The 24,103-nt window shown below is 35.1% G+C and overlaps 1 protein-coding gene across 2 annotated transcripts in view; it reads left to right on the top strand.

Annotated features, from left to right (window-relative positions):
* LOC112055887 (protein bunched, class 2/F/G isoform-like) overlaps window positions 1-22,985 on the top strand; it is a 204,447-nt gene extending 181,462 nt beyond the window's left edge. For both annotated transcript variants that reach the window (XM_052882757.1, XM_052882753.1), the window contains 2 exons: window positions 9,373-9,424; window positions 20,977-22,985. In XM_052882757.1, the coding sequence (XP_052738717.1) occupies window positions 9,373-9,424; window positions 20,977-21,189 (265 nt within the window). In that variant the 3' untranslated portion in view covers window positions 21,190-22,985. The remainder of the gene's footprint in view (window positions 1-9,372; window positions 9,425-20,976) is intronic.
* Window positions 22,986-24,103: the final 1,118 nt, after the last annotated feature.

Below are 24,103 nucleotides of genomic sequence, written 5' to 3'. Positions count from 1 at the left end.
TCCGTTTTCCTTATGTAAGTTGTAAAAAAAGCTCACTTATAGATATTTATTTTATAAATTACATGATGTTGATCTTTATTCTCGTATTAAAATGTAGAAGTGTGACACGTATCTTTGATACTTGAAGAGGCAAAAACGGTTGTATTTTCGTGTATGAGGTTTGGTTTTATTTATTTATTTATTTATCTTAGTTCTGTTCACTAACTTCAGAGTGGATTAGAACTTTGGCGTTTACTGTAGTCTATACTAAGCTTTTGGAGAAATATACATCTATTCGTGAATAAGCCTTGTTTAATTGCGATTAAACGTGGAGATGTTATCTGAAAGAAATACAAATTATACGCATGTTGGCTGATGTCCGGTACCAGGTATTATACGTATATACATGATGATCTTATGCTTTTATGTTGTCAGTAGTGTAGGTATCTGATTCATAGATATTCAAGAATAAATCTCACATAATCATTAATATCAGTCGATTCTGTGTGATTTAGTACAGAGTAGGAATCCAAGCATGTTATTTATTATGCTAATGGAAATACTGTTCCAAAACAAACTAATGATTATTATAATTTGTATTACAAATACGTCTGTTGCTCCTACTTCTACGGATTAATAAATATCAAGGTCGTGTTTTTAACGACTGTAAACAAAGTTGTGACACGCTTATTAACGCAGTACTGCAGTGCATACAACACTTGTGACGTAGTTCAACGGGCTTTGGCTTGGAAACATTGAATGTTGTACAGAAGTACGCAGTCGTTCTTTTGGTTTATTACACAAAATAAATTAAAATATTATCTGCTATTATGGCGTGCGACATCTATGCCAAACATGGGTCTGAAAAAATATTCTTTTTGCTGCAATTGATTGTCAAGTCAACATTTCCTTAAGATGCGCCATGCTGATGATCAGCTTCGTCTTCAAAATAAAAATAATCTTAACTTACGATTATCTTAATTAAAATTATTTTGTCAAATCAGCGTGGTTTTGCCGCACAGATTTGTCAAGATTTCGCAAAAAAGAAAATTTGTTTAATAGGTAGATTTGTTTTGTTTGTATTTGTTTAATAGACATTAAAACTTTGTGGTGTTACCAATAGATTCTGATATGAAATATTTTATGAATGCAGAAATATTTTTGTTACGCTCTTCACTGAACCAAAAAATACAGTCGCAAAAGTAAAACTTGGAAAAATAGCGTAAAATGGACTTGTTTATCTTAAATATGATTTTGTGTCCACCAATATCACGGGTAATAGTTAGTATACGTATATTATAGTCACATTTTAAGATTAGAACTCTGTTTCTTTTGCCCTAAATTAATTATAATATTTCTCATTGCCCTAAATTAATTATAAGATGATTATAAACGGGACGTCGTTGGCTTCGCATACGCATTCCGTGTTGCATAATGATGTCATGATGGATTGGTCATGACGTCATATGGTGAATTATTTACATGTAAACAACACAGTTATAATTTGCCAAATACAATAACGCCTCAACTCTAATTAATACTTGTTGTCAAGTGACAGAAGAAGTAGTGTGCATATTTTTTGTCAATTAAATCGAAACTTGACGTTTCCACAGAAACTCGTTTAAAATTAAACTTGGTAAATGAGGAAATTTTTATATAAATATTTTTTTGTGTAGATAAATATATAATTTAAAACAAGACACTGTGATACCAGCATCATAATTTTGTTTGTGGTTATAAAATATTGTATAAGCCACAAAGGCAGTGACCGTGGCTTCGCTTTGACAATAATTCTAGACTTAGATACTGCTTACTATAAAGTAAGTCCGGTACTATAAAATATGCAATATGTCTATCAACACAATAATTCGTTTACAACCTCCAATAGATTAGTTCTAAGTTGTCCTCTTTGCTTTGTACTAATACTTATCGAAGATTTCCCACCCATTTGAACCCATGTGAATAAACATTATCGAAATTCGCATATAATTCGTTTTCTGTATCAACCCTACCTGCCGCAAACACGCGTTCATTAAATTGAATGTCACTTGAGAACTTTCATTCGAGGGAGTTTCACCGGCGCGACATTGGACCGAAACTTTTTGTATTCGCCGAGATTAATTTTATTCAACGAGTTGTTCTCACACAAATACACCGAGTTACGAAAATAACTTATTTCGTTGTAATGCCATATGTTTCATAATAGTAAATGAGTGTTTATTTTGTAAGAGATGAGTCGTTAAATATAATTCTTGCACCACGAATCGGGAAATCTATTTGTGAATTTATGAGGACTGTGAACATTCTGAGTGTAGGCACAATGTCTTCCTCGTGACGAATGATTCTGCCTTAACAAGAAACCATATCAACTGAATAAGTAACTCAGAAAATTTACCTTTTTTTCAAACCATCAATGCAATACTTTCCATCTTTGTTATTGAAAATTTCGTCAATCATATGGTAGGCAACCTCGACTTGTTACTTTCAAACAATTTATATTCTCTATGCAATATGCTGATATTATCATTAATTCATGTCAGAATGGACTATTTACTTCTTTTTGTTGTAATTTAGTCTGAATTTGATTTCTAGATAGCCCACGATTGTCTACTATGCTATTGCAAATAATTATATTGATGATCACTGTGTACCACCTAACTAATTGATGTACTAGGTTGTATTATATTTTTTCCACCGTTGACACATGACAAATGGGCACTAATGGCAACAATTTATTAATGCAGGATGAAGTCATCACAATTTTAGTATTAAAAATGACTGTTATTATTACCAACCTTTTTCATTAGTGTATCCTAGTCAATTACCAGCGTGTTTTAGTTTGTTTACATTTTCAACTTCTTTATTCAAATATTTTAGAATAATACTTTAATTTTCCTCTAAAAACGAATCATTTTTGCTATTCTACAAGCACTACTTCCTATGATGCCTTTTTGTTCTCATCGTTAAATAAATAATATATACATTACTTTCCTACTACTATATTATTATTTAGTGACAAATCCTTATAAAGTTTATCAGGAGATTCAGTATCCAAGTCATTGTTGTTAGTCACTCGTCTATTGCCTATTAAATTGTGATCGTGCTGTGTTTATTATGCAAACTGTTATGGTGTGTTGTCAACAAAGCGTTTCGGTCGATGGTAACTTAAACACCGCTCCACTCCAGGTGTGGGAGAACAATATACGGAAGCATTTACCGTAATTACGCATTACATACTTTGTTATTGACTGTTGCTATAAAGCTATTTTCAACATTTACATTAGAAAAGCGTATAATGTAATGAGCGGATTCTTGCCAATGATTTGAAATTGATTTTGAATTGGTAGATGTTCGAAGTTGCTTTGATCTACATTCAGATGAACATATAAAAAAGTTAAGGAAAGGATACCTAAATGCACAGATCACCGTTGTTACTAGTTTTTTACGATAGATGCTAGAATACTGAATCAATTAGTGCGTTTTACCTGGAACAACTATTCTCTAGGCCAAATTGATAAATAATTAAGCTGATAATATAACAATAATAATAATAGTGATCAGATTCAAGACCTCGTATTATAAAATAACAGTGTCTAAAATGTGCAGGAGGTTGTAAAAAAAAGCATACAAAGTCTGGCGCAATAACTGATTTTCATTTAATGCCTTTTAAATTAATTATAATTGTACAATTATGTTATCATCATAATGATGAGCAAACATTGCTTAATGATTAAGTTATTCATAATAATAACAAGATCGTATACGCGCTTGATAATAAAGAAGTAGGTAAATGAAATAAAATACTAGCATGGTATTTTTATATCCCTAAAATTAAGTAAGGATAGACTAAAGCAAGAATTAAACCATTAAATAGAACTATACTTAACTCCTTACTTAATGTTCTGAAACTATTGCGTCGAATTTTTTGTAACTGTACACAAAATAAAACCGGTTTGGCTTAAATTCTTGTAACACAACCACTTGTTTTGATCGTCTTATTTTTATTCTATTCAAAACTGGCCAAATCTGGTCAGCCTTGAACCTCGGTAGTATCCACTCGAAGCAAGCACTAAATGCGAGATTCGGCAGTCATGGATTTATTATTTTGTTATGTATGGCTTCGGTGGCGCGGCGGGTGTGTCGCAAAAGCGTTGCCTAGGTGTTCGGAGGCGCCAGCGGCCATCGTAGCCCGTAGTAGGTAGAGCCGTGCGCGCGCCGCCTGCTCGCTCCCCTCCGCGCGCCCCTCGGACCGGCCCCGCTCCCAGTTCGCCGCAACGCGTCGGTCTGCTCGCCCGCGTGCTATACTTGTACAACCGAAACACCACTACCTCAATACGCACAAGTCACAGCGTTCACAAGCTCACTCGCAAACACGGCACCGCTGCAACCGAAGGCTGGGGCCCGCACGTCCCGCACGAAACACCCGCACGGCGACACGGGAGCCATGCAAACTAAACTCTGTGCAAGCTACTCGTCAATCATGAACAAACAGGATTTGCTCAGAGAAGTCGTCGTCAAGTACATCGACTACTTCTACCCCGTGTGAGTACACTGACACTCTCGTTATTGGCCATTTTGGTAGCGCTCTTGACTGTGACGCACTGCGTCTTTTCGTTATGTCGGCGTGTATCAGCGGCGCTACGAAAGGATGTTGTTTGGAGTTCAGCTGATTATTATCGAACCGGTAAGTCGGTGAAGGTTCTGCGGCAATGACTCTAGCTGCAGGCTGACAAATGATCGCGATTGGCTGACGTCAGCGCCGCCTATTGAACCCGGCTATCTCTATCGTCTCGGCTGCTGTATCGATCTGCTGCACTAAACACATAATCGTATAATATACTAGTACTATATCTAAAATTTTAGCTCGTCGCTGACCTCTAAAAGCTCAGACACTAGTATTGATCCTTTGTGAAAGAAAAATCTCTAATCGTGTCCATTTTGTTGTCTATATTACCCTAAGTAATGTTTTAAGTTATACCTCACCAAAAGGAGAAATTAATGTTTAACGAAAGTTCAGGTTTGTTTATAATTAGCTGTTGTTTTTAGAAAATTTTACCATCGAACGTTGCGTCATTCATTAAACTCATTCATAAATGAGATCGTTCAATATTCCACAATCTTAGGGTAAGCATTGTTGCGTGACCCTTTTGCGTGACAAACACTGACCGGGCAGCCCTTCAATGTTCCCTATTGCCCTTTGTCTTATTCACGTTTTGTTTGACGTCTATAAGCTTTGCTTCATAACCCTCGACACCTTTTTCTTTCCACGTAACCGGGTTATCTTTTATTAGATTAAGTGCTGCAAATAAAATTGTAAAACACGAAAAATTTACACAAAGTATAAATTTGTTTTCACGTTATTTGAACGTGTCTATACACAATTTTGTATTTAGACTAATGACTAGTTTGTAATGTCCACTCTAAATTTAGACTGACCCACGCGTTTCGACATCAAAATGCAAATGGAATTCAATTGTCTTTTACACAGAATAAACTTTTGGATATCTACCTATAATGTTATGTATTTACATTTGTAAATACATTACTTTTGTTGTACGATAAATTGTTGCCTGCAAATAAAATATCAATAACATTCAGAAATTTAGCTGAGGTGGATGAGTCCATCTCAGCTAAATTTCTGTCGTCGCCGTCTGGTACTGTTTCGACATCACCCGTCGATTTCCCTTCAATGACCTTGAAAGTATCGCAGTCCGCTCGCCTCGAGATAATACTTGATATACCGCACTGCAGCGCGTTGATCTGTTACGATGTTATTAAATCCCACTCCGAATATTCTACAGTCTAGCACAAAAAATACGGTAAGGATTTCATGATGAGTTTTTAAATATACGAGCAGGTATTTTAGGTTTATATTTATCCATTATCAGTTTTATTATACTCTAGGTATGAATTGACTCTGTAATATTCCTATGTAAAGACATTCCAAACAGGTAGTAGAGTTACTAGAACTAGTAAAACTCAAGTTCCTTATAAACTTCTTTTACCAAAAAACCATAATTTACCACCACCTAAACATAGCTTTTTAGCAAGCAAGTTAACATAGTCATTCCTATCAAATAAAGGAAACACAGAAAGAGGTTCTCCACAAATTCATGATAATTTTAATGACTAATGAGGAATACTGAATTTTCATGAGTGCTGCATATTTATTTCCTGACCTCTGTCGACGGTATTGTTTGTAACATGGCGCAGTATACGTGATTCATAGAACAACGTGGTTACAACATAAGCGCTTTGTTGATTAAACAAATAATAACTGTGATAGTAATCTTTTATTTCATTCATAGCATTTTTCGTGTGAATTTTCCTAAAATCTTTGTCTTTGAATAAAGCAATTTGACAAACAAAGCGTAATTTCATTTTTATTTGCTTCTCTATTTTACTTTACTATATAAAAACAAACATTTGTAGCGTACTTTATTTTTGAAATCATAATGAATGAAGCGTCATCATCATCATTTTCTAAAGTCAATAGCGGCCTGGACACACGTGCGCGTCTGTAACACTAAAACTTTTATTCACACTTAGTTCATTTGAAGTTTATATATGACATTAAACAAAATTATGTTCAAGTTAACCCATGGCCTCGCTGAGAGATCGCCTCTAAATTATGACGGGTTTACTTTCATTTAACTGTACACTCACAGGAATATGAAATGGTAATTGTTTCTATTAGTTATGAATGAAAATTCTCTTTTTCGTCTACATAGTAACTTTGTATATACGATGTATACCTATCAGATGAAAGAAGAAACAATTATCTACTGATCCTGTGCATCGTCTTTAGACACGTTTGATAGATATGAGCTCATATGCCTTCAAGATTACCAGGCAACCATAAACTTAAAATCAGACCGTATGGTATACCATTTACCTGATATTGATATACCATAGCAAATAACATCGTAAAATGAGATAACATCTGAGATAAACTGTTACTGGCTCGTTAATATTAGAAATATCTAAGTCTTTTGTTTTTAAGGGTTGTATAACTTACTTGTGTATTACCAAACATCTTGAAATATTTCTGTCACACTTGTTGAACTAAAAAAAATGATTTTAAATGTGAATTGAGACTACTAGTCTTATTATGTTATACAATTTAAAGACCAGTTAAACCACCTTACCGCTTTTTGTTTGTCAGATAACAATTCTACAAATTTGCTTAGCTCAAGCGAGCCGTTTGTTTAAAGATAAAATCAATATAGCAAACATTTTTCACTCCTGTCACATTCATTGCGGACATGGTTGTCATCAGTGCTGCCAAATCCTTTCTCCATTTTTTGTTCCGCCTTCTACCATTTCAACTTTGTATTTCACGTGCTCCACTGGTGTGTGCAATTTTGCCACCATGTATGAGTACTTATATAATCTGTCACAAAACACTAAAACTTGTTTCACCGAAATCTGCGGAGAGAAAGCAAATTTTGTCTTTATTTTTCTGACACCATGACTTGAGTTTAGCTTTCGAATATTGTGTATTAATTGACTGATCATTATTGAGTAGTGCAGTTTTGAAACACATAAGGATGTCGGATGCCAGATTATGCACGTCACTGGCGGCGGTCATGCGGTTTACACGCGTTATTCAATACTTTAAGTTCAGTAACGGACTGGTCGAAATCGATACGCAATCACTGCCACTGTTATTCTGAATGCTTCAGTGGGCTCAACTTGAGCATTGTGCTGTTCACCTCATTGTCGCTCCATGGAATCCGAAGCGGGAGAAAGTCAAGTACGAGTACGTACCCGTGCAACGTGCCACTTACGAGCTACCGGATGATTACGAGTGAGATTGGATCATAATGGATAAGACGGACAGCAAGCAATTCTAATCGCATCTTTGGATGCGGCCAACTAGAGTGTGTCGCTTATTCGTCGCGCGATTATTTACAGGGTCTGCGATTGTTCTTGTAAAACATTAATCGGGTTCACGGTTAAGTTATGCTTTCTTTTGTTTGTTAAGCCGGAAATGTAACCGATAAGGTTGTGTAGCTTAATGTTGAGAAAATTATCTGCTAATTATGTGTTTAAAAATTCTTATGGGTCTTTATTTGATTAGCAACTATCTTTACTTTTACTACACACCTAAATTCTTCTGATCAAAACAAGAAAGTCAATAAAATCAAGTTGTTGGTAGGATTGTTCTAATAAGAAGAATATTTATGAAAATTAAACGTGTACCTATGCTTTTCTATGAAGTTTTATGTTCATAACTAATCATTGAAGAAAAGCGTTGTCAAGTGACATAAAGGATCAAGTAACTTCTAAAAGTTCAATTGTTTTCCAACATGACTGAATAAACATGCAAAATTTAAAAGTCTTAGTCAATAAAAGCTTGCAAAAAGGCAAAGCTTTCTCTCTTATTTGCATTAGGCTTGACATTTAACATCTCCGGCAGGACTAGTTATTCGTGTCACTATATACAAACTTGAAATGGCATGGAAATTGTATACCAAAGTATGAATACTTAAAACTTTTGTATCTATATATTTTTTCCTTATTCGACGTAACAATGTATGTTGAAGGTCACTTATGAGTAGACACGTAAGTCTTTCGTTTTCCCATTGTTCTCTTTAGTTGCTACACTATTCTTCAGGTCACTGATCTAATGATCTTACGTTATTTAGTTACAGCACTGTAATTGCTAATGTAATTATTTTATTAGTAGAGCAGTTTTTGCAAAACGTCTTTTACCTAAATATTATGAATTTCTATTTTCAGCTTGGCTCTGTTTAACCTTTCGAATAATATCTCACATATGACTGCAATTGACTGATAAAACGGTTTAAGCGCGCATTCCTTCGCGATAACGATGAAATCGGTTGGTGAAAATACAGTTTCATAACCCATTCTGTACTGTATTAAATTACTTGATTCATTGTATTAATTTCTTGAGAAGGAAATGCTCCAGTTGTCTGTAAGGAGTGCGTGTAAAATACTGCTTCGTTCTCGAATTTCGTATTCGATAGGACGCCGGTGCATCCGCGACTGGGTAATTATGAATGCATCATGTAATTTTCAATGTTCCGTTACGCAATTTAATGGATGAAGCTTTATGAATAATATATCGTACTTTATTATAATTGCGGCAAAATTTAGCTTTGAAGGTTTTTATTTTGTAGTGATACCATCTGTTTCTATCGTTAATGTTGTGCGAAATTCGTGCGTTTTACTTTTTGTTAATGAAAAACAAACGGAATTTGCGAGAAAGGAGGTCATCTTCATTATCATTTATTTTAGGTCCAAATTTATTTGTGAATATTGTTAACTTTTATATACATACTTTAAAAACATGTTCACCCAACTGATGTTTATTTTCCCGGAATTTCTAAGTACTTGTTAATTAATTTTTGTTTTTCTTTGTTACAGCGCTTCAGGCACAAGCGCCGTGGCCATCGACAACAAGATCGAGCAAGCTATGGTGAGTACATCTAAATCCATACATATTTTATTGATTTGGATTTTCGTAATAAGGTCAAACTCAAAGTCATCTTCAAATATTACCCAAATTCATATAGTCGAAAGAAACTATTAAAGAACAAAAAAATAAACTTGTCTGTCGCATCATAAAAAAGTATATCATAAACAGATGAAAATAAAGTTAATGCCTAGAGTATATAACCGACGAATCTAACGACCAAAAAAAATAATCTTGTATGTCGCATCATAAAAAGAAATATCTGAACCATATGAAAATAAAGATTATCTAAATATAGAGTAAATATAGGCAAAAAAGAGATTATATGAAATTTTCAAGTTACGCGATAAGATTAGTTTCGCTATCGCAGTTGAAGTTTATCACAGTCGTTGATTTAATTACCATATACACGTTAACACCAAAGGCGACGGTAAAAGTTAACCTTTTCTATTCATATAGAAAATAAAGTCTCACTAAATTCTGCGCATAAATGAAGACTCCCCGGTTTTCTCTGCAGAAGTAGAGGCAACTGAAGTAGAGGTGTTTTGAGTTAGTATATACTTTTTTTAACACAATGTAGGTAGAAAAATAATAATAATTGAATGTGAAAACCGCAAACAAACGCATATTTCTTATAGATTGGTAACTTGATATTACTCGTATGTATCAGTAGCCAAATTACATAATAAATATAAACATGTCGACGTTACGCATTATCTCAGTTATGACCCATAAGGTCTTTATCAGTAAACTTCAAAACTAAAGTGATGAATTGATTGTTTCTTTTTAAATATACGCATTTCATTATTAAATTGAAAAACAAAATAAGATAATGTGATAATATAAGTAAACAATAACAAAAACAATCATGAGAATATGTAATGCAGTAGGTATTATTAAAAATTCACTTTTATTTGCTAACTTGTTTTGAAATTAAAATATGCACTGCAACTGTTGTATTGATTGTGAATTGTTTGCTGTTGTTCGTTAAATAACAATAAAAATTAGACTTTGGTTTGGTATTTCATCCTTTTCAGTTACGGCTTTTTTTTTATTTTCATATTTTGCTTTTTATTTACTATATGGTTCAAGATCCTCAACGGCCAAAACGTCTAACCCGTCCCCGAAGATTATCTTCATTATACAACTTTGTATGTGTTGAAGTATTATCGTCATCCACTTTCAATTAATAACCTTTCTGCCGGCTGGAAATAGGTTATGTAGCCTACGTGACTATCTCCGTATCATGTTTGCCGCTTTATGTTATCATAATTGACTGTAAATAGAGGAAACAGCGCAATAAAATGTCTGTAAGAAAACATCGGCTTCGATGAATGGAACTAATTGGTGGCCTAGGCTCGTTCGCTGTGCGAATCCGCAATGCGTAAAATCGACGGAACAAACAAGCGTCTATAATGACGTTAGTGGGTGTATTATAGACAGATACATTGTTTCTAGAGAGACGTGGATACTAGGATAGCATTTCATATGTAGATTATTCCGTCTGGCCGCGACCAAAACTGAGATTTAAATTTCAATACTTCTCAACTAACCTTCTCAACATTTGAATTACAAAGACTTTGGTAGGTACTTCTATCAAATGTACATACTTATTTTTGATTAAGGAATCTTCTTTCACGTACATAATCATCACACTTCATTCCCGTAGGGGCTAGGAACCTTGTCCTCTTGCTACGATGCTTGCATGTATCTTGCTTCTTTCATTCTCATCAATGTCAAGTTCATCGGTTTAGTGCCCGAACCTAAACTAACTATAACTTTAACTTTTTATCCCACTACGGATTTCTAGCCATCATTGACTTTCGCTCTGTAAATGCAACTATCGTTTGAATCCTCATGTCTCTCTAATTGCTGAACACATATTCTACTTATAATGTTTCAGACAATTTCTGACATGCAAAAAAAGAATGCTTCGGAAACACATTTTTTATGATTCTCTGGAAACAAAAGGCAAGTGGCCAAATTAGTTTAATGATTTGGCACATCATTAGGATGTACATTTAGTAGAGTAAACGAAATTACGCAATCTGTATGCGTGTCCGCAACGCGTCTAACATTAAAACATAGGCCGGCCATTATTTGTGTCATTAACGCTAACCGAGCTGAATCCCATTAAGACCATAGCTTTAATCAAAGGAAGGCCATATGCCATCATCATCATCATTATCAGCCTCATTTCCAAACGGGACATGGAGTTTAGAAACATCACACACACACTGTAGCAACCAAAAAGAAACCAGAATCTTCAGATTTCTCTAAATTTTCTCTTGTTTCAAATTGTTCAAATGTGCCTTTTTCAACCGACTTCAAAAAGGAGGAGGTTCTCAATTTGATCGGTATTTTTTTTTTTATTTTTATATGCATCGATTACTCGAAGACGCCTGAACCGATTTCAAAAATTCTGTTTTTGTTTTAAAGGGTGTCTTCATTTGGTCTCATTGCTATCGTGTCAATATCTGATGAAGGCATCCTGGAGAAATTGAAGGGAACTTTCAATAATTATATGGATGACTAGTGTATTTTTAATAAAAGTATTTTAAATCAGTAAGTATAATAATGAAGGTTTGGTATCTATCTGATGATGGAGCTAAAATACAATCCTCAATTTACATTTACAGCAATTACCTTATGTTTGACTTGATTAATTTGTATTGATGAGTACTTTTCACCTAGATGGGTTGTGGACTGTCATTAGGGGTCTGGTGATGAAGCTGAAAGACAGTTAAAGGAACTCATCATTGGTTTACAGTAACTACCTTTTGGGATTACTTCATTAGGTTCAATATTGCCAAAATGTTCAGTCCGAACAAAAAGAATAGCTAATTATGACTGAAGTTTTACATAAGACTACTCATGCTGATGCATTAGTTTGAGATGGACTTTTACACTAAAAATTTAATTAAAAAAAATACAACCGACTTCAAAACCTATAAACGTACCAAAATATTTTTTTTTTTTTATTAAAATTTTATTATCTATTAATATTATTTTCTAAATTATAGCACCTAATCAACGCACTATCTTCGTTGTATATTAAATATTAGTTGAATCTTAACAGACATTGTAAATGATATTCCCTTTGTTATTAATTTAATGGAATTGTTGTACGTGTTGATCCATGGTTATATTGCCGTGATAAACACTGATACCTTACGTAGCTCGTCTTTTGTCTTTGTGACTAATTTAATTATTGTGTTATTTATGTTAAAAACAAAGCTTTTCTATTGTTTACAAAATTGTTTTTAAGTTTTCCTTGTTTATTTAAAATTCTGTTGATTATGTTTACGGATTTTTTAATAGCGAACTGTTTCAAATAATAATTGTTTAGGAATCATGGACTATTTACCTTAAGTGAAAATTTAACCTTACTATTAATTACGCTCAAACATGATATTGTTCCGTTACGAGAACCACGATTGATTTTACCTCAATTCAAACTTGAAAATACCTCATTTTTTCTCTAAATTGGTGATGAACATATTAATAGAGCTCTTAAGAGGGCACATACCACCGGATGAGTTTGAAAATAGCTGGTTGAAAATATTCCGTCAAACGCATTGAAATTGCACCATTCATCTACTGAAGCGGTATACATTAATATATCTGGGACTTATTATACATACAAAATACCACCCACACTAAAACAACTAATAACTTAATCTTCATATATTTACGACTTGTGTTTAACATTAATAGGAGTAGGAATTAAAAGCCAAATGACGCTCTATCAACAAGCGAGATGCAGTTATCTCGAGCGTGAGTATACCGTTTTCCAAGAAATATTGCATCGAGCACACACGGAACTCGAGCGGCACACTGACATGGCCGTCATGCGTTGAAGCTTGCAGAACATTATGTGCAAATCCATTCCCGCAAATGATTGAAAATTGTAAATCCCCAAGTACCAGATACCCTTTCTAAAGAGACAGCATTCTTTCTTCTTTGTCGTTATACTCTTGACAGAGTGGTCGTGGTCGTCATTTGGGTGCGGTGGCAAGCCTCACTGTCCGTCGCCATTCCTCCCGTAGTGTGGCTCTCCTAGCACATTCGTGGAGCGATCCACGAGACAGCATTACAGAATTTTATTTTAGACCATGCACAATATTCTCTTTTTCTTAATATAGTAGCCAAAAGTCTGTGATCTCGTCTTCAAGTCCGACTTTTCACCGTAAACTATTGAGGCTTCATTCTCGTCATGATACTCGAATGTGTAGAATTTTCTTCTGCTTTACGATTTAGTTACTCTTCATGTTGACTATCTAATATCTATCCTAAAAAAGTGTTTTACCTATTCGTAAATAGTTCACCAATATGCTCGATATTATGCTTTTATATTAATTCTGTATCTGTACCTTAAATTAAATTATTACTAAATACTATATTATAGTAAAAAGAAACAGTTTTTTAATTAAAAGTAGCTATTCCAATTCTGCTAATAAAATGCCATATATTCACACAACATTAAACCTAGCTCATTGTTTGTGTATTAGCATAATGTTTATTAAAAAGTTCTTGGCTAATTTTGCTGAGCGTTGAACTCTGCAAATGTAGTATTACTTTAAATACATAGTTTTATTTACTTACACTACTACGTCGCGCGAACTACACTCATCGAGTAAACAACAGAAGTGTGCACATTAATGGTTGATATTATCTGCAAATTGTATGTAACTGGGTATCGCCTTGTATGTGTGTAGAATATATTTCGTAACACACTGTTTCATAACGTATTTTTTGAGCTACTGCACTTGCTTGCCAGTTGAATCTAGAGCTAATGTAAATATTGGTACGATTTCTTAATGCCGGATCTAAAGCACCATTTAACTAAACTAACTTTTAATAACTCTGTAGTTATTTAAAAGTACGTTTAAGTCTGAAGTTCAGTTGCCTACTCGGCTCAATTTGAAAGTTTATGTATTTTATCATCTAAAATCTAGTTAAAAGCCACTTATATATCTTGAGTTTATCTACTATCGTCCGTACCTACCAATAATTCAGTACAGATTATTATCTGAAGCACAATTCGTTTTAAACAGTTTGCACGATGTTTACACGACTTGTGGAAGATTTTGCGATATGAGAATATTAATATGTAGTAAAACTGGGAATGTGATGTGTAGACAATTTGTTGTAAAATCATCGTTCTGTGCACATTATATTGTACAGTTTTTACTTGCAGTTTCATTTACTGAGCGTTCTAGATTCTTAACTCATATCGTTGAAAGTGCTGTATGAGTTATATTTCCGATCATTTAATTCTATTAAGTGTATCACACTCTTTCGTGACTGAAATTAAATTCATAGATGTGCGTTATTGGACGCGCAATGTCTATAATTAGCCGCCACAGATGGCCTCAAGCGATTGACCCCAATCCAGCCCTAATGCCCACTAACATCGCAACGTATTTTTATCACTCCATGTCCAGCACGCTTGTCTGATTCTTTTTGCTCTAATAACTCAGCAGCTTTAACGCTGTTTACTCGCTTGGCTTGTTTTCGAGTGACCGTATCAACACCGATGTACAACTATATTAAATATCTCTTGCAACATAATTATTATGTGCATTCACATTAATAATTTGTATTGTTTTGCAGCTCCATATGTTATCTATTCCTGATCTTTTTTAAAAAGAGTTACAAATTAATATTGTACATGTATCAAGGAATAATTTTATTTACAAATTGCATTGCCAGATTCAGTTATGTATCGTCGCTTAAAAGTATAAAAATAGGCACTTTTATGATCCGTGCGACACCGGATCGCCTTGAAACGCCATCGAATGAAACTAGCAGTGTTCATGTAAGCCACTGCTCCATGTATCACTTCTGTCTTGTTGCTTTGCTCGTTTCGCAAGATCATACGCCTTCACGTTGTGTGTTACATCACTGAAGTTATGTTTATCCAAGATTCACCCAATTGATGGTTGGGAGAGCCATGCCTCACACTACTGACCCGAATTCCGCTTGCTTGTGTACGCTAGATAAAACGGGCTATTTTTTTCTTTGATCACTTGGCGCACCGCAATGTTTTGTATACATTTAACACCCTTTATTTCTTGCTTGCTTATATCTCAAAGTTATTCCTTTGTTTCGGTAAAAGTCGTAAAGTTGTTACTTGTGTGATATTTTTATCTTTCGATTATCTCTCAATATGTATTCATTTTGATACCTAAGTAAATCCATACGATCAAAAATAACTTTTATTACCGCCATATAAACAACTTGATGTTCGGATTGAAAATAACCTTGATAAAAATAAACTGTTTTGACAGACCGCTTCCTTTATTAAAGACGATATAAATGAAGGTGCGGTGTTAAATTTTTCATTTGCTTTATGCGGCGCCGTATGTTAATTTGCTTTGTGTACGTGATTTGCATGAACCAGGCGTGACCCGCCTGGACTAAGAATAGACACGGAAGGAAAGCTGGCCCCGTTGTGCCACTGGAGTGGAGACACGTGCTACGCTGATTATACTGTCGATAGCGGCGGAGCGAGATACAGATTAGCAGACGTCAGGGGTCACGCAATGGCCGTCGTGTGCTATGAAATCTAGTGACAATGCTTTTAACGAAGCCCTTCTCCCCCTTGGTCTTTTCAAAGTAAACTTATCCTAAGTTCAAGTTAACAGTACTTTGCGGTTGGCTGAGTGTGACTTACCAATTCTGAAACTTTTTTATAATTGAGTTTAATAAAGAGTTACGTTACGTAAATCTTTTGGAAAACAATCAACAATACGTAACTGTACAATAAATAATGTTTATCTACACAACTTTAATAAAAGTGCCATGATAAATCCATCCGTGGAAAAATACCTAAAATATGGAATCATTTGGTGTTTATCTATCAACAGATTTGTAATATCGATCCGATATAGGTTTTCAAGTGCCAACCGATATGTTATTAATAAACAAGTTGTTATTGTGAAAATGACCTTCTCTTGAGTGTTAACTTTCCATTAAAACAAAACAATATTAATACGAAAACAATAACATTATTTCTTATCAGTATATTAAAAACTATTTAAATGCCGTTAAACGAAACTTATACAATATATTAAATAAAGTTAGAAATGTATAATTAAAACAACTGTTGTTTAATAATGAACTATTAACGAATAGTAACATCTCAAATTAGGAGGTGTTATTTGGAATTTTGCATCTACTCGTACGTACTCTATTTTGATGATCTTTTCATGTCTTGTAGGACAACATACAGTCAGTCTACTCGTAGTTTTATTAAGCGTTTATCTAAAATCTGCTGTAACTACAATTTCTTCTTGCCAAATATTTATATCATTAATATTAATTACTTATGCATGTATACACTGTACTTCAGAGGACTTTCGATTTTTGTTAATCGTACTTAGTTTTGTGGGCATCGAACTTTTGTTTGTACAATGTTACTAGTAATAAAATTTGGGGTCAATACTTCTTACCGTGTTATATTGTTATCAGAAGAGGATGAGTCGTCTTGTAAAACGCACATTCTTTAGGTCAAATCTTCAGTGTGATTTGCCTCTACACGACACTTGTTTTCACTTTTTATCTCCATTCTTATCTGTACGTACATGATTATAATTCAACGACGTCAGTGCATATTTACTTTCTGTACTTAGTATGATTACCTACATAGGATTAAATTAAATGTATGGTGCTTTTTTCCGTACTATGAGGATATTGATAAAAATAAATATAACAGCCTTTTTCCCAGGTCAGGGACATTTAACGCTTATCACTATTGAATTCTGTACATTTTACTACTAGCCGTCTACCCGCGTAGTTTCCGTTCTCGTGGTATCTCGTGTGTTCCTAAAAGCGGGGATAACCTAAATAACGTGGCTTTTTAGTAAAAAAATTTAATTTGGGAGATTACCCCCTTCAATACTTTTAGCTCTTTATAATATTAGTATAGGTTTCATATGTGCAATATATAGATTTACTTTTAAGTTATGTATTTCATTATTGCAAAACTGTTTTTATAAAACCATATTTTAGGATTTTTTATCTAAGTTTGACTTTAGTTGAAAAGTAAGATGTTCTTTAAATGTTTTTTTGATTATAACTTAAATTAAAACAGATGAATCAGTTTCACTTGTTAGTTGTTACCCACAACCATAAAACCGTGTCATAAGTATAAATAGCGCATTGTCTTGTACCTTTACGAACGCAATATCTTAAAAGAATATAACCAGATATTACCGCAGACATATTTGCGCATGTGCTTTTGAAATACCTCGGACCCACTGTGTAATTAAATTCAGGGCGCAAATTTTATTTTCGTTCGACTGACTCTTTAATGATACATTTTTATTTGAACATATTTTACTAGTAGTGTCATTGTTTGCATTAGCGATGTTATGAATTCAGAAACTTCAAACAAGATATATAAAAACGATAAACAACGAGAAAATTATAAAAATCTTCCACCATTTCCTAATTAAAGTATTAGAAATGTTAATAGCAGTTCAATAGGACAAAAAGATAAACTCAAAATAGTCTCTACTTATCACAAGATAAACAGTATTTTTGGTGTACAACGACAACCTAAACAACGTGATCGGTCAAACAAATTTGTAAACAAAAGAATTGGGGTTTTAATTGTCATTAGTAGCACGCAACGTTATGATCTTTCTGTTTTTATACTCAATCGTAAAGCGTGACCGCTGCTTTATATGACGATGATGTCATCCATAAAGCTCGACCGCCTCCGTTTCTAACTCTTTTAAGTCGTATTTACTTATTCCAGTGGCGAAACCTGTTGTATAGATTATGTGATTTGAATCTTTAATTATTGTTTGCTATATTTTTGTTTACTCCTATCTATGTAGTAAAAACACTTTTGTTGTAATATTTTCTGATAATCATTTTAACAGATTATACGTTTCTATCCGGTTCTTTATCTGTTTAGATTTTTTTGCTGTTAATTATCATCTTGATGGATTTTTAGTAAATCGATAAACGTTAAACGTTCCATGAGATATCAGGCATAAATAATTTCCCATTATTACAATAAAACTTTTTTATGTTCTTGTAAATTTTATTGTACTTAAACATATATATACATATAAGTATAATACTTTGTATAGTTTTTTTATCACTGTATAAAAATTACCACTGCTATCTTTGTTTCTCCAAGTTCGATACCCGTTTAATACAGAGGGACAGGTTTAATGCTTGTGCCCTTGCGTCCATTTTATTATCATCGCTTTCTATATTTTCGTACGTGACTGCAAAAAAGTTCACTGCACTCGCCACGGGGACGTTGCACTTATTTCCACTACCCTCATCTCGAGTTATAGCGTACTGTTATAATATGAATAAAACACCGCGCGTCTTCTCATGCCCCACAAACATACACCTCGTTATCTAATTTACCCACTGACATGCAAACATCGGGACACGCGATAACTACTGTTTAATTTATGCTTGTGCCATTATGAGTGATGCTCATCTAATCGCTAGTTTCCTGTTTATGTACACATACACAGGTCGGTGCTGTATCACAAGTCAGAGTCTTGCGAGAAGCTGCAAGCAATTGAATATTAATAATGCGACTCGTTTCAATGAACTTATTGGCGCCCTGTCAATCTGCATCTGTGACGCAGTCCCGCCAACGGTAACCGATACAATCCAGTGTTCAGTTTTATTGAGCGTGTATATTCTTCCCGACTGCCGAAGGTCGCAACTCCCACATGAATGCCTCATCGTTTGCTTTATTTTTAATCGGACCTATTTATAGAATGAGGAAATTTAACGCATACCACATTTAGTGTCGTAAACGAAAGCACTTGGTCTACCTTGAATCATTCACGTAAGAAAATCCACATTCCAAGTAAATAAGTAGATCTAGAAACTGATGCATAGTTTAAACTTCAATCTTTATTATGGTAGATTGTGAATGCGGAGATTCTTGGCATTACACACAGTCATGTACGTTGTCTCCAACTATTGCTAACGTGGGTAATTGAATTAATGTGATTCTAATTCAAATCTTGTATCATAATTGCGATTAGTGTCCGCATTCCCATCGTACATTATCATAATAACATGTTGCTCTGTTAGATTAACTCAACGTCTGCAATCCATATCTAGAACAAGTACCTACTCGTACGATCTATTAAAATTTGTATAATGATTACCAGCATACTTAAAGTAACTTTTATCTTATGAGCCTCTCCCAAAGAAATACAGGATATTTATCAAACGCTTATGATAGATCCAAAAAATGATTTGGCTAACAAAGATTCAATATATGCGTATTTACTGTCTGCCAGTCTGATTGAACTCGAGCAATGTATCGAAGGTTCTAGTAAGAAGCAATGAGTAATGCTGAATACGAAGATAGAAATATAATTGAACGATGCGATGATGTTTCTAACAATTATTATAATGCAAAATTTTCCTTTTGCATCGCCTGATGAGGAACAATTACCTATTTTGAACTATGCGTCATACATCAGTGTATGGTCGGTTAGACTTGATTTGATTGCCACAACAAAGGTAAACAAAACAATTACAAAATCCATAAAACATAGAGATAAATGTTGTAACATAAATTTATTCATTATTAATTATTCATGTTACTGCGAACATGTAACTTTGAAAACAAGAGCTTTGTTGTTATCGACATATCTATACAGCCGGTGTTGTCGAGTACGGGGTTCATACGCTGATCGCGTGGCGGTGACGTGTCAAGCCGCCATTTTAAATAGGACATGCGCGCGCTCAGACCATCAGTCGCCCGGTAGGACGCGCAGAGTTTACTCGACGTCGCTTCACTCGGTCTGTGTCCTCCCTCGCTCAGTGTCACTTAGCTAATCGTCGGCTGAACACGCGTTTCGATCGTCCTGAAAAACCGGTTCATTCAATTCTGAAACATGATTGATGTCATCAAACCCCGCGATGCCTGCCTCTACGAAGTCAGACAGAAAGGTCAAAAGGACCCCTGTTACGTGGTCGTGCCCAATCCAAAAGTACGTTGGTGATGTTTTTTGTTTTTGTTAATTTGTGTCCTTTGTTCGACTTTCCAAGTGTTGTCGAAGCGTATAATTTGACCAAGAGTCAAGATACTCGGTTTTATTTCTTTTATGTTTTTTTCGTTACTCAAGAGTCTACTTGTAAATTTATTTTGAATTATGGTCTGGATTTAAAAAAAAAAATTTATTTACCTTTTATAATAATTTAAATTAAATTTAAATTAATAAAAATATATCGTGCTATTAATATCAGATGTCTTTGAGTTTGAATATTTATTTTATTATCTTTATATTTTTATAAATTATAGATTAATTAATATGTAGTATTATTTATGTTTCTTTTTTTTATTTATTTTTCATCTCTTTCTTTTATTTTTTCTTCTTTTTCTTATCGATTTTCCCATTTTACTCTTTTGTTTTTATTCACCGTTATCTCTGATGTATTCACGCAACGCAAATTCAATATTATATTAGGCACTAATCTAGCATTATTATATATTAAACCACTATTTAGGCCAATATTCTGATGGTGCTAACATGCGCGTTGTATTGTTACAGGATCTGGTCAAGAGCCACTTGATGTTCGCGGTGCGCGAGGAGGTGGAGGTGCTGAAGGAGCGCATCGCGGAACTGATGGAGAGGATCAACCAGCTCGAGGTGGAGAACAGCTACCTGCGCGCGCACGCGAGCCAGGACACGCTGGCGCAGCTGCCGGCCGTGGGCGCCAAGCCGCCGCCGCAGCCGCAGGGCCCGCAGCCGCCCGCGTCGTAGGGCGCCGCGTGACACCGCCGCGCGGCCCGCCCGCCGGCTGTGCCCGCCCCCCGCGCGCCGCCCGAGCGCGCGCCCGCTGACCCGCGCGCGCGCCCGCCGGCCCGCCTCGCGCGCCGCGATGTAGTTAGCGCGTCGCCCGCGTCACCCGCGCTCGCCGAGCTTCGACATTACTGCTTGGATCTAATAGAAGTATATTTTCCCGTTATTTAATCTTTAGGGTGCAGAATTTCGCCACGCTTCCGCTACGCATCTCGGCGACGCCTCGTCCACGTAACTGATTCACGATACAAATACTTTCCGATCGGTGTGTCCACCGCATACGGGATACGTGCGACTGTGAGCACCGACGTTCGTAACGTGTACCTACTACTGCGCATAACATTATATCTCTAAGTCGTGTGTTTATATGATAGATATATCAATTAAAATAAAATAGTTAAATAATACACGCATTATTGAACAATGACTGTTAATTTATTTAATATTTTTTTAAAGGTACCTATTGTAAGTTAAGTTATTTATCGAGTTTTAAAAAGAAACGTATTGTAACACAATAAAATGACATTGTGATGTGAACTTGACTCTGCAGTTAGTTGTTTTATGGATTTATGAATAATGTGTATTTTAGGTTTTATCCGTTAGATTGAAGAGATTCTTAGATATGTGCGAGCGTTTCCGTTGATTGTTGAATATGCTTTGGTCCCTGAATGTATACAGACAGATACGTTCTTGGGTTTTATAAAATTTGTTAATATTATTGCTATATTATACATTTCTTGCATGTCATTTCCCCACAAAATAAATTGGGAGTTCCATTAATGTTATTGATTGACTGTTAAGTTATATACGAAGATTCATCGCATTTTTATATATACCATACGTCTGAAGTTTCTACCGGTTGCTTACAGAACTATAAATGAATATTTCAGTATGTTTTCCGTCAGTATTTCCTCGCCATCGAAAATTCATGTTAACCTTTAGGCCTCTCATGAAATGATCTGTCCATAGGTCTTGAATGTGTGATGTTTCGTTTAGTCGTTAGTTTAATGAAATACAGTTAGTAATGTTCGGAGATACGGTCAGCAGTTGATGTTAGTTGCTAAAGATTAAAGAGTCGTTTAGAAAATAGCCGTTGCGAGAGTGGTAGTCTCTTCAACGCTGGCTTTAGTGGATTTTGCACGCTGAAATTAAAAATAATGAAAAAAAAAAACAAACTATTTTTATTCCAACCCTATACTTATAAACGATAATAGATAGAGGTTACACTACAAGTTTTAAAAAGAAACGATTTACATTGTATTTTTTTAATGATTATAAAAATTGTTTGTATATATATAACTCGTATTAGTTGTAAAAGGCGCGAGTATGTTGTAAATAGTCGACTGAGGATGTCTCGGAGTATTTAAACGCTCTGCAGGATGGACTGTAGTTAAGTCAAACGCTGTATTTAAATTTGCTTTATTGTTTATCGTTGAATATAATCGAACAAAATGGCTGGATCGTGTAGTTAGACTAGACTGCGGGACTGTTAGACAGAGTGCCAGCGAATGTGACTAATTCCTAGTAATTATAATATAGTATTTTGTACAAGGCTACTTTTACTACATTTGTGTATAGATGTTCTATGAGCTGTTTAATTAATTATTGTGAATACTTATTCAGTAATTTACTCCATTTATTAGATATGAAATTATATTATGATTCTGATATTGTAAATATACTGTAAACAGAATGTCCATTGTAGCTTATGTTGACCACATGGTTCCTCGTACCCAATAAATGCAAAATTACTCGAACCTGCTTTGGTATTATTTGTTATCCATCATTATCAACCCATATTCGGCTCACTGCTGAGCTCTAGTCTCCTCTCAGAACGAGAGGGGTTAGGCCAATAGTCCACCACGCTGGCCCAATGCGGATTGGCAGACTTGACACACGCAGAGAATTAAGAAAATTCTCTGGTATGCAGGTTTCCTCACGATGTTTTACTTCACCGTTTGAGACACGTGATATTTAATTTCTTAAAATGCACACAGCTGAAAAGTTGGAGGTGCATGCCCCGGACTGGATTCGAACCCACACCCTTCGGAATCGAAGGCAGAGGTCATATCCACTGGGCTATCACGCCTCTTTGTTATCCAACCACCCTTAATCCCACACCCTTGACGTCATCGTCTACAAATCCGTTCCTACTGGTATCAGATAAGCTCCATGAAATGATTTTTTTTTATTTGACTACAATCTCACCTGAATGTAAGTGATGATGCAATCTTAAGATGAAAGCGGGCTAACTTGATATGAGTAGGCTGAAAGTTTCTACACGACATCGAACCGGAACGCTAAACCGCTTGGCGGTACGTCTTTGCCGGTACGGTGGTAACTAGCAACAGATGAAGCCTCCCACCAGCCAGACCTGGACCAATTAGGAAAAACCGCCCCAGCCCTAACCCCGGACCTCCGTTTTGTAAATTCACCGCGCATACCACTGCGCCACTGAAGCCGTCAAAATGATGATTCGCCATAAATCTCAACAGTGTAGCCCTGTTAAGAATTGAGATTGATCCATAGAGAATTTAGGTAGTGAAACAGTGCCTGGTGCTTAGTAACTATCAGTGGCGGAGGATGGAATTTTGACGAAGGTAAGCCGTCCCAAAGAAAAGAAAATTACTACTAAACTCCGGTTTTCTATATATCATACATGGGTGGGTTTCTTAAAAAGGTAGCCCGCAGGAAATCGGCCTGTATGGACTCTTGACCGCTGGTAACTATGCAATATAAGATGGTAACGATCAATTTGGAAGAGATGTACCTAAATGATTTCTTAACCTTTTAAGTTGTTGGAAGTTGTATCTTACCATAACACTGTGTCGAAGTCTACTAGACCTACTCTTGGTTAATTTGGAAAATATATGAA

Source organism: Bicyclus anynana, chromosome 1 (assembly GCF_947172395.1).
Source record: "Bicyclus anynana chromosome 1, ilBicAnyn1.1, whole genome shotgun sequence".
Lineage (NCBI taxonomy): Eukaryota > Metazoa > Arthropoda > Insecta > Lepidoptera > Nymphalidae > Bicyclus > Bicyclus anynana.
This window is presented reverse-complemented; position numbering and strand designations above follow the sequence as displayed.